Raw genomic sequence first — 18,159 nt, forward strand, 5'->3', positions numbered from 1 at the left:
GTAGAGTAAGCTGACCTAGGACCAGGGCATAAGAACAGACACTGTCTAAAACTGTACACGAGTGACAGCAAATTGGAGTTGAAAGCCACCTTGGAGAAGTTACTACACAAGGTGTTTTAAATAGCTGAAAGGGGTAAAGACTGTTAGGATGCGTCCACAATTGGGCTGCTTGTCTCGTCCTGAATCCTGTGACTATAAACACTCCGGGCAGGAAGTCTGATCGCTGTGAAGGAGAAGAAACGGACCTGGATTTATCAGACCTATTATGTGCGTTGGAGAGAGCGGTAATTTGGAGAGGCAGATTTTTTTTTTTTTTTATGTTTATTCACACTATGTATTCCTACTGTGCGGACTGTGGCGATTCATCCCTCTGGATCGGGACAACAAACTGCCACAAACTGGCAAGAAATCCACTCAACCAGCCGGACTCCAAATTGAGACCAAGTCATGTGGTTGTCCATTGTGACAATTTCATTCAGTAACAGCATGTCTAGGGTAAAAGCTATCGCAACCCTGCCAACGCCATATTCTCTAAGAATTCAGTTCCACTCAAGGCCAGATTTTTTTTTTTTTGAACTATCACCACAGAGGTTCAGTAATGGTTTTTCAGAGATGTGGACTTCAGTTTGTATAGTAGGGAGCTCGACCAGAATGAGGATTAACTCAAATCAATGCGTTTGTTCCGGACACGCATGCATGCAGGTTGCAACTGGATCACGTTTCACTGAGGAGCTCAAGGTCTTTGTTTACTGTACCTTCGAAGTATTCACATCCCTTGTCTTTTTCCACATGTAGTTGTTACAAAGTGGGATTAAAATGTTAGTGTTTTTCAACGATCTACACAAAATACTTGAATGTCAAAGTGTGGGAAATATCCTACAGCCACCACTAGGCTTGACAATATGGAGAGTGGTACTCAGTAATACATTGGATTGGATTTGCCCCAAACATAAAACTTTGTATTCAGGACAAAATGTTTATTGCTTTGCCACATTTTTTGGCAGTATTATTTTAGTGCCTTGTTGCAAACAGGATGCATGTTTTGGAATATTTTTTATTCTGTACAGGCTTCCTTCTTTTTACTCTGTCCTTTAGGTTAGTATTATGGAGTTACTACAATGTTATTGATCCATATTCAGTTTTCTCCTATCGCAGCCATTACACTCTGGAACTGTTTTACGGTCACCATGGTGAAATCCCTGAGAGGTTTCCTTCCTCTCCGGCAACTGAGTTAGGAAGGACGCCTGTATCTTTGTAGTGACTGGGTGTATTGATACACCATCCAAAGCCTAATTAATAACTTGACCATGCTGAAAGGGATATTCAATGTCTTTGTGGTTGAAATTCACTGCTTGACTAAAGGACCTTATACAGATAATATTGTGTGGCGTACAGAGATGATTTAAAAAATGACGTCATACACGTACTGCAGAGTGTCCATGCAATTTGTGTGACTTAAGCACATTTTGACTCCTGAACTTATTTAGGCTTGCCATAACAAAGGGGTTGAATACTTATTGACTGAAGACATGACATTTTTCATTTTTAATGAATTTGTAAAATAAATTCTTAACCTAAATTCCACTTTGACATAATGGGATTATTGTGTGTAGACCAGGGACAAATCTCAATTTAAGCAATTTTAAATGCAGCCTGTAACACACAATTTTGAAAAAGTCCAGGGGTGGGAATACTTTTCTGAAGACACTGTATGGGAAGCTTTGACTAATGACATACTCTGGTAGAACTGACAGATTCTCAATTTCTGTGCTGCAATAAATCTCTAGAAAATGTAGTGGTAGTCACAAACGCTAACGGAACTCTTCAAATCATATTTTATGGGTCACAGACACATATTTAGCAGATGTTATTGCGGGTGTAGCGAAATGCTTGTCAAAGTTGCTTAGGAGCTAGAAGCAGAGCTGCCCTATCTTACTACTTTCAGTAGCCTAGTTGTTCAAACAAGCAGAATGTTATTGGTCCACTGGTCCTGCATAGGTACAACTCAGTAAATTTGGTTAAAAATGATTTAACTTATATAACACATTTCACAAGACAACCATTCTACATGTGTACAGTAAAGACTCTGTGACTGACAATTGGTTGAGTAGTTCCTAGACCCTGGTATGGACCCACAATTTGAGGGAAAAGTACCAGGATGTTGACATCTGGTGTGAAACAGGAACCCGACCCTCAAGGAACACGATCATGTGAAAATGTCCTAAGAGAGGTGACTATTGTCTTTGCAGGATATGAGACCATACGATCTGTTGACCAGATCCAACTAACCAACCATTTACTGTCATAGAGCAACATCCTCGTGGACATTTCAAGTCTATTTGTAGATAGCTGGCAAACTGTGTACATGGACACTATTAGAGCAGAACCAAGAAGGGTAATCAACAGTAGGATAAGTGTTTAGTATTGGATGTTGTGGAAACATTTGGCTAATCTGACTTTATTTATTTGATCATTTTAACTATGCAACAGAGGTTTAAATCGTGGAGGATTTTATTTTACTGTTGTAGCGGTCGGTTGGATTTTGCCATTTTATGTTACTACAAAAAAAAAGTAATTATCCATCCATGAGATGTGGATAATAAAGTTTCCTTCTGATCAAAGTTGGTGTTGATTTATTCACTTTGAAGTTGTCCGTGACTGCCATCTCACTTCAGTCCTGCTTTGAGATTACATTTTATTTACTGGGTCACATTTGTTTTAAATATTCTCAGGATGGAAAACTGTTTAGTATTTTCATTCATTCCTATTCTAACAAAGATTGACTCCCTAAACATCATTACATTTGCATTGCATTTGATAGAAGCCACATTTCTCCTCATTAACCTTTTTTAGTTGTGTGGACCTGCGTGGTTCTGGTACCGGTTCTGACTGACAATTTCGCTTATAAATTGATCTGTGGACACGGTAGACCGAAATGGCTCGCATTGAGCAATAGCCCTGGTTCCCATGGACACTTCTCTCAGCCTGTCTGACATGTAAAAAAGGAAAGGAAAAAGGAAAAATAAGCTTTTTGTGTGTATGGAACATTTCTGGGATTTTATTTCAGTTTATGAAACATGGGACCAACACGTTTGTTCAGTATTCTTAGCTACTTTGCAACTACAGTACTTCCCCTTCCCCTAACCGTAACCCTTTAACCTAACTCCTAAACTTAAAGCTAACATTAACCACCTAGCTAGAGTTAGTAACATATTGTTCCTTTTAGCAAATTTGTAACAATACTAATGGTAATACACTGCTCAAAAAAATAAAGGGAACACTTAAACAACACAATGTAACTCCAAGTCATTCACACTTCTGTGAAATCAAACTGTCCACTTAGGAAGCAACACTGATTGACAATACATTTCACATGCTGTTGTGCAAATGGAATAGACAACAGGTGGAAATTATAGGGAATTAGCAAGACACCCCCAATAAAGGAGTGGTTCTGCAGGTGGTGACCAGACCACTTCTCAGTTCCTATGCTTCCTGGCTGATGTTTTGGTCACTTTTGAATGCTGGCGGTGCTTTCACTCTAGTGGTAGCATGAGACAGAGTCTACAACCCACACAAGTGGCTCAGGTAGTGGAGCTCATCCAAGATGGCACATCAATGCGAGCTGTGGCAAGAAGGGTTGCTGTGTCTGTCAGCGTAGTGTCCAGAGCATGGAGGCGCTACCAGGAGACAGGCCAGTACATCAGGAGACGTGGAGGAGGCCGTAGGAGGGCAACAACCCAGCAGCAGGACTGCTACCTCTTCCTTTGGGCAAGGAGGAGCAGGAGGAGCACTGCCAGAGCCCTGCAAAATGACCTCCAGCAGGCCACAAATATGCATGTGTCTGCTCAAATGGTCAGAAACAGACTCCATGAGGGTGGTATGAGGGCCCGACATCCACAGGTGGGGGTTGTGCTTACAGCCCAACACTGTGCAGGACGTTTGGCATTTGCCAGAGAACACCAAGATTGGAGAATTCGCCACTGGCACCCTGTGCTCTTCACAGATGAAAGCAGGTTCACACTGAGCACATGTGACAGACGTGACACAGTCTGGAGACACCGTGGAGAACGTTCTGCTGCCTGCAACATCCTCCAGCATGACCGGTTTGGCGGTGGGTCAGTCATGGTGTGGGGTGGCATTTCTTTGGGGGGCCGCACAGCCCTCCATGTGCTCGCCAGAGGTAGCCTGACTGCCATTAGGTACCGAGATGAGATCCTCAGACCCCTTGTGAGACCATATGCTGGTGCTGTTGGCCCTGGGTTCCTCCTTATGCAAGACAATGCTAGACCTCATGTAGCTGGAGTGTCAGCAGTTCCTGCAAGAGGAAGGCATTGATGCTATGGACTGGCCCGCCCGTTCCCCAGACCTGAATCCAATTGAGCACAACTGGGACATCATGTCTCGCTCCATCCACCAACGCCACATTGCACCACAGACTGTCCAGGAGTTGGCGGATGCTTTAGTCCAGGTCTGGGAGGAGATCCCTCAGGAGACCATCCGCCACCTCCTCAGGAGCATGCCCAGGCATTGTAGGGAGGTCATACAGGCACGTGGAGGCCACACACACTACTGAGCCTCATTTTGACTTGTTTTAAGGACATTACATCAAAGTTGGATCAGCCTGCAGTGTGGTTTTCCACTTTAATTTTGAGTGTGACTCCAAATCCAGACCTCCATGGGTTGATCAATTTGATTTCCATTGATAATTTGTGTGATTTTGTTGTCAGCACATTCAACTATGTAAAGAAAAAAGTATTTAATAAGAATATTTAATTCATTCAGATCTAGGATGTGTTATTTTAGTGTTCCCTTTATTTTTTTGAGCAGTGTATATCATACGAAATGGGTGATGGACAACAAATGAATAACATATGAAATGTTACATATAATCATACTAAATGGAGTGTCTCAGATTTACGTACAGAATAATACAAAATGCCCTGACCAGGGTGGGCTGAACCGTATATTGCAGTCCAATAGGGCGACGCACAATTGGCCCAGCGTCGTCTGGGTTTGGCCGGGGTAGGCCATCATTGTAAATAAGAATTTGTTCTTAACCGACTTGCCTAGTTAAAGGTTACATTTAAAATAAATGATGTTACTATGGAATACTGAAGTATAATTACAAGTATTTCATAAGTGTCAAAGGCTTTTATTGACAAATACATGAAGTTGATGCAAAGAGTCAATATTTGCAGTGTTGACCCTTCTTTTCCAAGACCTCTGCAATCTGCCCTGGCATGCTGTCAATTAACTTCTGGGCCACATCCTGACTGATGGTAGCCCATTCTTGCATAATCAATGCTTGGAGTTTGTCAGAATTTGTGGGTTTTTGTTTGTCCACCCGCCTCTTGAGGATTGACCACAAGTTCTCAATGGGATTAAGGTCTGGGGAGTTTCCTGGCCATGGACCCAAAACATCGATGTTTTGATCCCCGAGCAACTTAGTTATCACTTTTGCCTTATGGCAAGGTGCTACATCATGCTGGAAAAAGCATTGTTCATCACCAAACTGTTCCTTGCTTCTCACTCCCTTGACTGAGAAGCAACCCCACACATGAATGGTCTCAGGATGCTTTACTGTTGACATGACACAGGATTGATGGTAGCGCCCAGCTTGTCTTCTCCGGACAAGCTTTTTTTCCGGATGCCCCAAACAATCGGAATGTGGATACATCAGAGAAAATGACTTTACCCCAGTCCAATCCCTGTACCTTTTGCAGAATATCAGTCTGTCCCCGATGCTTTTCCTGGAGAGAGGTGGCTTCTTTGCTGCCCTTCTTGACACCAGGACATCCTCCAAAATTCTTTGCCTCACTGTGCGTGCAGATGCACTCACACCTGCCTGCTGCCATTCCTGAGCATGCTCTGTACTGGTGGTGCCCCGATCTTGCAGCTGAATCAACTTTAGGAGACGGTCCTGGCGCTTGCTGGACTTTCTTGGGCACCCTGAAGTCTTCTTCACAACAACTGAACCGCTCTCCTTGAAGTTCTTGATAATCCGATAAATGGTTGATTTAGGTGCAATCTTACTGGCAGCAATATCCTTGCCTGTGAAGACCTTTTTGTGCAAAGCAATGATGACGGCACGTGTTTCCACAAAGGGTAACCATGGTTGACAGAGGAAGAACAATAATTCCAAGCACCACACTCCTTTTGAAGCTTCCAGTCTGTTATTTGAATTCAATCAGCATGACAGAGTGATCTTCAGCCTTGTCCAGACTCACACCTGTGTTAAACGAGAGAATCACTGACATGTCAGATGGTCCTTTTGTGGCATGGCTGAAATGCAGTGGGAATGTTTTTGGGGGGATTCAGTTCATTAGCATGGCAAAGATCACTCTTCATAACATTCTGGAGTATATGCAAATTGCCATCATACAAACTGAGGCAGAAGACTATGAAAATTCTCAAAACTTTTGGCCACGAGTGTACTTTTGGGAATTACATAATGACATTTGATTATTTAGTTAACCAGTTAAATGTATCACACACGGAGTCCTCCAGTGCAATACCGCCATGGACACCAAGTTATAACAGAACGTTAGTTCATTGTACAACATTCATAATGTAACTGTTCGCCTGAGGGAAACGATATCCACTGGAGAAGGTCAACGTGGTATTTAACACACAGAGTATTCTCTTCAGCACATTAACCAAACGGGAGAAAAACACAGTGGCATACAAAAGAGAACAACCACGTCGCTTCACCATTTAGACATTGACCTGACAGACGCACGCGGGCACATTCCAAGGCTGACGTCCCCATGCAAAGACAACAATGACAGACTCTCTAGGGAAGAGGGGGAAACCCCAGCGTCACACTAAAACATTGTGTGGGGGACAAGGATTAGGAATCACATTGAAAGAAAGGAGGGGTGGAGAATCTAGATAGGCATGCAGCGGAAAAGACCCCACAAATTAACAAAAATGCATCGTCTTTCCTTTCACAACGAAACCTAACATTGTATCAGAGGCTCCAGGCAAGAACGCATACTGTAAACACAGCATTTACAGAGTTAATGGGCTGTTTCCTCTCTGTCCATGTGTCTACAGAACAGCAAGGTCAACGTGGTAGTTAACAGTCTTCAGCACATTTTTCTATGACCGTCTTCACGTGAAACATCTCTCCTCAGGCTGCAGTTTGGAGGTTCTGGTCTGAAGGTTCCATGTCTGACCCAATCTCCAGACCGCAAGGTCCAGAATGCCCACCCCTACCCCCTCATCTAAGAACCCTGCTCATCTCTCACAATGCTCCAAAATGTTCAGAATGGGAGGAGGATGAGGTCACAGTCTATGCCTCCAGAGGCCCAGGTCAAAGTTCAAATGCTGGGAAGCAGGAAGACTCTGGCTGGGCCAGTTCTGACAGGTAGTGTGATAGCCCCGGCCATACCTGGATGGAGCAACAAAGGTCAAAGTTCAAATGCTGGGAAGCAGGAAGACTCTGGCTGGGCCAGTTCTGACAGGTAGTGGGATAGCCCCGGCCATACCTGGATGGAGCAACAAAGGTCAAAGTTCAAATGCTGGGAAGCAGGAAGACTCTGGCTGGGCCAGTTCTGACAGGTAGTGGGATAGCCCCGGCCATACCTGGATGGAGCAACAAAGGTCAAAGTTCAAATGCTGGGAAGCAGGAAGACTCTGGCTGGGCCAGTTCTGACAGGTAGTGGGATAGCCCCGGCCATACCTGGATGGAGCAACAAAGGTCAAAGTTCAAATGCTGGGAAGCAGGAAGACTCTGGCTGGGCCAGTTCTGACAGGTAGTGGGATAGCCCCGGCCATACCTGGATGGAGCAACAAAGGTCAAAGTTCAAATGCTGGGAAGCAGGAAGACTCTGGCTGGGCCAGTTCTGACAGGTAGTGGGATAGCCCCGGCCATACCTGGATGGAGCAACAAAGGTCAAAGTTCAAATGCTGGGAAGCAGGAAGACTCTGGCTGGGCCAGTTCTGACAGGTAGTGGGATAGCCCCGGCCATACCTGGATGGAGCAACAAAGGTCAAAGTTCAAATGCTGGGAACAAGACTCTGGCTGGGCCAGTTCAACAGTTGGGATACCAAATGGGAGCAGGAAGCTGGCCATACCTGGATGAAGCAACAAAGGTCAAAGTTCAAATGCTGGGAAGCAGGAAGACTCTGGCTGGGCAGTTCTGACAGGTAGTGGGATTCTGCAACAAAGGTCAAATTTTTTTTTCAAATCAGGAAATCATGGAACGGATGCTTCTAACACACCAGATGGATTGGAGCCTTGAAGATTCTTTAAAGCCTGGCTGGGCCAGTTCTGACAGGTAGTGGCCATACCTGGATGGAGCAACAAAGGTCAAAGTTCAAATGCTGGGAAGCAGGAAGACTCTGGCTGGGCCAGTTCTGACAGGTAGTGGGATAGCCCGGCCATACCTGGATGGAGCAACAAAGGTCAAAGTTCAAATGCTGGGAAGCAGGAAGACTCTGGCTGGGCCAGTTCTGACAGGTAGTCCATCCTGGATACAGTCATACAACAGGTAACTGTTCAAAATAAAGGGACACCAACTTATAGTGTCTTACTGGATGTTGGCCCACCACAAAGGTCAAAGTTCAAATGCTGGGAAGCAGGAAGACTCTGGCTGGGCCAGTTCTGACAGGTAGTGAGGGATAGCCCCGGCCATACCTGGATGGAGCAACAAAGGTCAAAGTTCAAATGCTGGGAAGCAGGAAGACTCTGGCTGGGCCAGTTCTGACAGGTAGTGGGATAGCCCCGGCCATACCTGGATGGAGCAACAAAAAAAAACAGGTTGACAATACAAGCAAAAACAACAACAGTATAACCACATATCAGGGGAGAACGACTGCCCCCTCTCATTGAAGCCATGGAAGTTCAAGGCTGACCGTGGCACTGCAGGCATGGTTTGCAGAAAACAGGATCCCTCATTATAGATTGCAATATTCGTTAACATTTTTTTTTTTAAATCGGAGACAATCATGGAACGGATAGTTGCTTCTAACACACCAGATGTATTATGATCCTTGAACTGATTCTTTAAAAATCGTACACAGAAGTTGTTAAGGGTAATTTAGTCGCTAATGGCAGCCTGCAGTACCCTGGTCAGCCTTCTAATTAAGTTCCTCAATGAGAGGGGGGCAGCACTGAGCTACCCTACGTCATTTCCTGGACTAACTTTAACTGCGCATGTTACATCTCCATGAGACGCCAATTTATCAGACTTAATTTGGCTTCAATACGGTATTGCGCTATTCACATAGGAATGAATGGTGTCACGTGATCGATGGATATGTCCATCCATATACAGTCATAGCCCACATTTACAGGTAACTGCCAAAATAAAGGAAACACCAACTTATAGTGTCTTAATTAATAGGTTGTTGGCCCACCACTAGTCAGAACAGCTTCAATGCACCTTGTCATAGATTCTAAGTGTCTGGATCTCTACTGGAGGGATGTGACCCCATTTCTTCCAGGACAAATTCCATCATTTGGTGTTTTGTTGATGGGGGTGGAAAACGCAGTCTCAGCTGCTCCAGAATCTCCCATAAGTGTTCAATTGGGTTGAGATCTGGTGACTGAGACAGCCATGGCATATGGTTTACATGCTCATCAAACCATTCAGTGACCACTCATGCCCGGTGGATGGCGGCATTGTCATCCTATGGGGGCATAGCCATGGTAGCCAAAATAATGGCCTGCCCAGCATTTTTATACATGATCCCTAAGCATGATAATTAAGATATCAACTCAGGAACCACACCTGTGTGGAAGCACCTGCTTTCAATATATGTTGTATTCCTCATTTACTCAAGTGTTTCCATTATTTTGGCAGTTACCTGTACATGAAAGCTTGTCATGCAAATCACTCAACCACTCTACTTTATACAATGGCTGAAGACATGGTTTTGATCATGCACATTTTACACAGATACATATGTCTCAATCTCTGAAACAGTTCACAGAGCTAAACATTCCCCCACAACACTGTGGGAAGACCTGTAATGTAAAATATTCCAGCATATATTAATTAGGTAACTTCAAAATGTGAACATTAAAAAATTCTAGGTTGTACAGTCAACATTATTTATAATATATGGACATAAGTTTAACTGCTACAATATTCTTTACCAGACTGTTTATCAGTGATAGATTAATTGATGCAGGGATGGGAAAAGGGAGCCTGTGTGTGTGTGTGTGTGTGTGTGTGTGTATGTGTGTGTGTATGTGTGTGTGAGAGAGAGAGAGAGGGATTGAGGAAGGGGGTTAAGGCCAACCAATCACATCCCACAAATCTACTCGGACGTGGGCAACAGCTGGTTACCATGGAGATGTGGAGGTAAAACGCCAGGCGTGTTGTTTCATGTGGCTGCACACAGCAAGTGATGGGGATGGGGGGACAAAGCTGGCATAGGGAACCCTCACAAGAGCCAAACAGAAGGTATCGCCACTAGCAAACAGAAGGTATCACCACTGCCAAACAGTAGGTAGCATCACTGCCAAACAGAAGGTATCACCACTGCCAAACAGAAGGTAACATCCTTGCCAAACAGAAGGTATCGCCACTAGCAAACAGAAGGTATCGCCACTAGCAAACAGAAGGTATCACCACTAGCAAACAGAAGGTAACATCTTTTCCAAACAGAAGGTGACATCCTTGCCAAACAGAAGGTAACATCCTTGCCAAACAGAAGGTATCGCCACTAGCAAACAGAAGGTATCGCCACTAGCAAACAGAAGGTATCACCACTAGCAAACAGAAGGTAACATCTTTTCCAAACAGAAGGTGACATCCTTGCCAAACAGAAGGTGACATCCTTGCCAAACAGAAGGTGACATCCTTTCCAAACAGAAGGTGACATCCTTTCCAAACAGAAGGTAGCATCCTTCCCAAACAGAAGGTAACATCCTTGCCAAACAGAAGGTAACATCTTTTCCAAACAGAAGGTGACATCCTTGCCAAACAGAAGGTGACATCCTTGCCAAACAGAAGGTGACATCCTTTCCAAACAGAAGGTGACATCCTTTCCAAACAGAAGGTAGCATCCTTGCCAAACAGTAGGTATCACCACTGCCAAACAGAAGGTAGCACCACTGCCAAACAGAAGGTAGCATCCTTGCCAAACAGAAGGTAGAATGACTGCCAAACAGAAGGTAGCATCACTGCCAAACAGTAGGTGACATCCTTGCCAAACAGAAGGTGACATCCTTGCCAAACAGAAGGTGACATCCTTGCCAAACAGAAGGTGACATCCTTGCCAAACAGAAGGTAACATCCTTGCCAAACAGAAGGTGACATCCTTTCCAAACAGAAGGTAACATCCTTTCCAAACAGAAGGTGACATCCTTGCCAAACAGAAGGTAGCATCCTTGCCAAACAGAAGATAGCATCCCTGCCACACAGAAGGTAGCATCCTTGCCAAACAGAAGGTACAATCACTGCCAAACAGAAGGTATCTCTACTGCCAAACAGAAGGTATCAGCACTACCAAACAGAAGGCAACATCCTTTCCAAACAGAAGGTAACATCCTTGCCAAACAGAAGGTAACATCCTTGCCAAACAGAAGGTGACATCCTTTCCAAACAGAAGGTGACATCCATTCCAAACAGAAGGTATCACCACTAGCAAACAGAAGGTAACATCCTTTCCAAACAGGAGGTGACATCCTTGCCAAACAGAAGGTAACATCCTTGCCAAACAGAAGGTAACATCCTTGCCAAACAGAAGGTAACATCCTTGCCAAACAGAAGGTAACATCCTTGCCAAACAGAAGGTAACATCCTTGCCAAACAGAAGGTAACATCCTTGCCAAACAGAAGGTGACATCCTTTCCAAACAGAAGGTGACATCCATTCCAAACAGAAGGTAACACCATTGCCAAACAGAAGGTAGCATCACCGCCAAACAGAAGGTAAAATCCTTGCCAAACAGAAGGTAACATCCTTGCCAAACAGAAGGTAGCATCACTCCCAAAGAGAAGGTAGCATCCTTGCCAAACAGAAGGTTTCACCATTGCCAAACAGTAGGTAACATCCTTGCCAAACAGTAGGTAACATCCTTGCCAAACAGTAGGTAGCATCACTGCCAAACAGAAGGTATCACCACTGCCAAACAGAAGGTATCACCACTGCCAAACAGAAGGTAGCATCCTTGCCAAACAGAAGGTACCATCACTGCCAAACAGAAGGTATCACTACTGCCAAACAGAAGGTATCACTACTGCCAAACAGAAGGTAGCATCATCGCCAAACAGAAGGTAGCATCATCGCCAAACAGAAGGTATCAGCACTACCAAACAGAAGGTGACATCCTTTCCAAACAGAAGGTATCACTACTGCCAAACAGAAGGTATCAGCACTACCAAACAGAAGGTGACATCCTTTCCAAACAGAAGGTAACATCCTTGCCAAACAGAAGGTGCCATCCTTTCCAAACAGAAGGTAACATCCTTGCCAAACAGACGGTAACATCCTTGCCAAACAGAAGGTAGCATCACTGCCAAACAGAAGGTAGCATCACTGCCAAACAGAAGGTAGCATCACTGCCAAACAGAAGGTAGCATCACTGCCAAACAGTAGGTAACATCCTTGCCAAACAGTAGGTAGCATCACTGCCAAACAGAAGGTATCACCACTGCCAAACAGAAGGTATCACCACTGCCAAGCAGAAGGTAGCATCCTTGCCAAACAGAAGGTACCATCACTGCCAAACAGTAGGTAACATCCTTGCCAAACAGTGGGTAGCATCACTGCCAAACAGAAGGTATCACCACTGCCAAACAGAAGGTATCACCACTGCCAAGCAGAAGGTAGCATCCTTGCCAAACAAAAGGTACCATCACTGCCAAACAGAAGGTACCATCACTGCCAAACAGAAGGTATCACTACTGCCAAACAGAAGGTATCAGCACTACCAAACAGAAGGTAACATCCTTTCCAAACAGAAGGTAACATCCTTGACAAACAATGTTATACATTGGTAGAGAATGAGGCGAGTTTCTCACCAGACAATGTAAAGAGCTTTGAGCATCTAGAATATATGCATTAGTTTTAGATCATTCCAATTCTTGATTTGAACACGTTAAAGTATGTTAGGAGTTCTCCACAATAAGAAAATCAGGTGTCTCAGCAGACATTCTCTTTTATCAGAGAAACAGTCTCCTCTACTCCCTCTTTTACCAGAGAGACAGTCTCCTCTTTTACCAGAGACAAAGTCTCCTCTCCTCTGTGTTGGAATAAAGTTGAACCTTCAAAACAGAGAGTTTTCTGTCTGGAATGTTGCAGCCATGGGTTCTGTAGTCTAGACACCACCCAGCAAACTGGGAAAAATGAGGCCCAAAACACACAGGGATACTGTAGTGAAGTTTACTGTACTTTAGTTTACTGTAGTGTACTGTAGTTTACTGTACTATAGTGTAGTCTGCTGTAGTTTACTGTACTGTAGTGTACTGTAGTCTACTGTAGTGTACTGTAGTCTACTGTACTGCAGTGTACGTTAGTGTTGCGTACTGCAGTGTACTGTAGTCTACTGTACTGTAGTGTACTGTAGTCTACTGTACTGTAGTGTACTGTAGTCTACTGTACTGTAGTGTAGTGTAGTGTAGCGTACTGTAATGTACTGTAGTGTTGTCTACTGTAGTGTACTGTAGTCTACTGTACTGCAGTGTACTGTAGTCTACTGTACTGCAGTGTACTGTTGTCTACTGTAGTGTAGCGTACTGTAGTGTAGCGTACTGTAGTAGTGTACTGTAGTGTACTGTAGTGTTGTCTACTGTAGTGTAGTGTACTGTAGTGTACTGTAGTGTACTGTAGTGTTGTCTACTGTAGTGTAGTGTACTGTAGTGTAGCGTACTGTAGTGTAGCGTACTGTAATAGTGTACTGTAGTGTTGTCTACTGTAGTGTAGTGTACTGTAGTGTAGCGTACTGTAGTGTAGCGTACTGTAGTAGTGTACTGTAGTGTACTGTAGTGTTGTCTACTGTAGCGTACTGTAGTGTAGCGTACTGTAGTGTAGTGTACTGTAGTGTAGTGTACTGTAGTGTAGTGTTGTCTACTGTAGTGTTGTCTACTGTAGTGTAGTGTACTGTAGTGTAGCGTACTGTAGTGTAGTGTACTGTAGTGTAGTGTACTGTAGTGTAGCGTACTGTAGTGTACTGTAGTGTTGTCTACTGTAGTGTTGTCTACTGTAGTGTTGTCTACTGTAGTGTAGTGTACTGTAGTGTAGCGTACTGTAGTGTAGTGTTGTCTACTGTAGTGTAGTGTACTGTAGTGTAGCGTACTGTAGTGTAGTGTTGTCTACTGTAGTGTAGCGTACTGTAGTGTAGCGTACTGTAGTGTAGCGTACTGTAGTGTAGTGTTGTCTACTGTACTGTAGTTTGTGTGGGTGCATCCTTCCCCCATCATTCACACAGAGGAATCAGATCTGAAGGAGGACACTACTGCTGCAGCAACTAGGAGCTCATGAGCCCTGCATCTCACACACTGTCACACACACACACTATCACTCTCACACGCTGTCACTCTCACACACACACACTGTCACTCTCACACACACACACTGTCACTCACACACACTGTCACTCTCTCACACACAGTCACTCTCTCTCTCACACACACTGTCTCTCACACACACTGTCTCTCTGTCTCTCTCTCACACACACTGTCACTCTCGCTCTCACACACACACTGTCACTCTCTCTCTCACACACTGTTACTCTCCCTCTCTCACACACTGTCACTCTCTCTCTCTCACACACACACCTTTATTTCCATGACAATAACAAGGAAAGTGAGATTTATGCATCTATTGAAGACGGGGTAGAGGCACAAAGGAAAATATTAAATTATACACGTCTCATGAGCCCTGCATCTCACACACTGTCACTCTCTCACACACTGTCACTCTCTCTCACACACACTGTCACTCTCTCTCTCACACACACTGTCACTCTCTCTCTCACACACTGTCACTCTCTCTCTCACACACTGTCACTCTCTCTCTCTCACACACACTGTCACACTCTCTCTCACACACACTGTCACACACTGTCTCTCTGTCACACTGTCACTCTCTCTCTCACACACTGTCACTCTCTCTCTCACACACACTGTCACTCTCCTCTCTCACACACACTGTCACTCTCTCTCTCACACACACACTGTCTCTCTCTCTCTCACACACACTGTCACTCTCTCTCTCTCTCTCACACACACTGTCACTCTGTCACACACACTGTCTCTCACACACACTGTCTCTCTCTCACACACACTGTCACTCTCTCTCTCACACACACACTGTCACTCTCTCTCTCACACACACACTGTCACTCTCTCTCTCTCTCACACACTGTCACTCTCTCTCTCTCTCACACACACTTCACTCTGTCACACACTGTCACTCTCTCTCTCACATACACTGTCACTCTCTCTCTCACACACTGTCAATCTCTCTCTCTCTCACACACTGTCACTGTCACTCTCTCTCACACTGTCACTCTCTCACACACTGTCACTCTCTCTCACACACACTGTCACTCTCTCTCTCTCACACACTGTCTCTCTCTCTCACACACACTGTCTCTCTCTCTCACACACTCACTCTCTCTCTCTCACACTGTCACTCTCTCTCTCTCTCTCTCTCTCTCTCACACTGTCACTCTCTCTCTCTCACACTGTCACTCTCTCTCTCTCACACACTGTCTCTCTCTCTCTCACACACACTGTCACTCTCTCTCTCACACACTGTCACTCTCTCTCTCTCACACACTGTCACTCTCTCTCTCTCACACACTGTCACTCTCTCTCTCACACACACACTGTCACTCTCTCTCTCTCTCACACACACTGTCACTCTCTCTCTCTCACACACTGTCACTCTCTCTCTCTCTCACACACTGTCACTCTCTCTCTCTCACACACACTGTCACTCTCTCTCTCACACACTGTCACTCTCTCTCACACACTGTCACTCTCTCTCTCACACACACTGTCACTCTCTCTCTCTCTCTCTCTCTCTCACACTGTCACTCTCTCTCTCTCTCACACACACTGTGACTCTCTCTCTCTCACACACTGTCACTCTCTCTCTCTCACACACTGTCACTCTCTCTCTCACACACACTGTCACTCTCTCTCTCTCACACACACACTGTCACTCTCTCTCTCTCTCACACACACTGTCTCTCTCTCTCTCTCTCACACTGTCACTCTCTCTCTCTCACACACTGTCACTCTCTCTCTCTCTCTCTCACACACTGTCACTCTCTCTCTCTCTCACACACTGTCACTCTCTCTCTCTCACACACTGTCACTCTCCCTCTCTCACACACTGTCACTCTCTCTCTCTCACACACACACCTTTATTTCCATGACAATAACAAGGAAAGTGAGATTTATGCATCTATTGAAGACGGGGTAGAGGCACAAAGGAAAATATTAAATTATACACACTCAGTCACACCACACACACACACACACACACACACACACACTCAGTCGCACCACACACACACACCACACACACTCATTGTGCTACCTTGCATGCACGGTAGAGGTACTTCTTCTCCTGGGTGACCTGGTAGAGACTGAAGAAGGAGTCGGCGTTGCCCACCGTGCCGTGACAGATACCTGGAGGGACAGGGGACGGGGAGGGAGGGAGGGAGGGAAGGAAGGGGGGGGGGGGTGGGGAGGGAGAGAGGGAAGGAGGAGGGAAGGAAGGGGGAGGGAGGGAGGACGGAAGGAAGGGGGAGAGGGAAGGAAGGAAGGAAGGGGGAGGGAGAGGGAAGGAAGGGGAGGGAGGGAGGGGGGAGGGAATGAAGGGGAGGGAGGTAAGTTGGTGGTTGAAGATATCCCTCTAGTGGTGTGGGGGCTGTGCTTTGGCAAAGTGGGTGGGGTTATATCCTTCCTGTTTGGCCCTGTCCGGGGGTGACATCGGATGGGGACACAGTGTCTCCTGACCCCTGCTGTCTCAGCCTCCAGTATTTATGCTGCAGTAGTTTGTGTTTCGGGGGGCTAGGGTCAGTCTGTTATATCTGCAGTACTTCTCCTGTCCTATCCGGTGTCCTGTGTGAATTTAAGTATGCTCTCTATAATTATTTCTTTCTCTCTTTCTTTCTTTCTCTCTCTCGGAGGACCTGAGCCCTAGGACCATGCTTCAGGACTACCTGACATGATGACTCCTTGCTGTCCCCAGTCCACCTGGCCGTGCTGCTGCTCCAGTTTCAACTGTTCTGCCTGTGATTATTATTATTTGACCATGCTGGTCATTTATGAACATTTGAACATCTTGGCCATGTTCTGTTATAATCTCCACCCGGCACAGCCAGAAGAGGACTGGCCACCCCACATAGCCTGGTTCCTCTCTAGGTTTCTTCCTAGGTTTTGGCCTTTCTAGGGAGTTTTTCCTAGCCAAGAGGGAGGGAGGGAAGGAAGAGGGAGGGAGGGAGGGATATGACATGAGGAAGGAGGGATAAGAGGGCGATAACATGAGCAATATTTATATGGCAGTACTATAATTTATATGGCAGTACTATAATTTATACGGCAGTACTATAATTTATACGGCAGTTTCTAAACGTACACCTATTCAAAATGCCCTTACATTACAAGGTGAGACTGAAATAGCCAAAGATAAAGTATCAATCAATCAAGTGTATTTTATAAAGCCCTTTTTACATCAGCTGTCACAGACGCCCATTGGCTAGGAAAGGATTGACAGAAGGTGTAACAGGGTTATATTGGTGACTCCCATGCCACTTTATTGTTAAGCCAATGGGTTTTTGGTTTTAGTTTTGTCTTGCCTTCACCTACTCAACATGGCATCTTATTGGCTGGTTTGCGTAGCTTGCTTACGAGGGGGGATGTTCCAGTTAGAATCGTCCCGGTGAACAAGCACCAAACCAGCGGTAAGTTGTTGGTTGCAAAGCACTGTACATCAAAAGTGATTTATATACCCCCAAGTGATGATTTAAATGTACAATTTATATCAATTTGTTTGCAAATGTTATGAGAACACCACACATGAGATTTAGCGTTTTTTGGTGCATATTTGTTGTGCATTTTGTTGTAGAGAATTACAGCTAATACTAGCTAGCAACTTACTGTGTCTGGTGGGGGGGGGGTTCGTATATTTTGTACAGTTCGTGAGTGCAGAGTTGGATGGTGAGCCGTGCATTGCATGACGTGCA

The 18,159-nt window shown here is 45.1% G+C and overlaps 1 protein-coding gene across 1 annotated transcript in view; it reads left to right on the forward strand.

The window, feature by feature from the left end:
- Positions 1 to 17,143, forward strand: part of LOC112235671 (vesicular, overexpressed in cancer, prosurvival protein 1) — a 73,911-nt gene extending 56,768 nt beyond the window's left edge. Inside the window, exon 6 of the mRNA XM_042298728.1 lies at positions 17,104 to 17,143. Coding sequence (XP_042154662.1) covers positions 17,104 to 17,110 — 7 coding nt within the window. The 3' untranslated portion in view covers positions 17,111 to 17,143. The remainder of the gene's footprint in view (positions 1 to 17,103) is intronic.
- The last annotated feature ends 1,016 nt before the right edge of the window (positions 17,144 to 18,159 follow it).

This window comes from Oncorhynchus tshawytscha, linkage group LG16, assembly GCF_018296145.1.
Source record: "Oncorhynchus tshawytscha isolate Ot180627B linkage group LG16, Otsh_v2.0, whole genome shotgun sequence".
Lineage (NCBI taxonomy): Eukaryota > Metazoa > Chordata > Actinopteri > Salmoniformes > Salmonidae > Oncorhynchus > Oncorhynchus tshawytscha.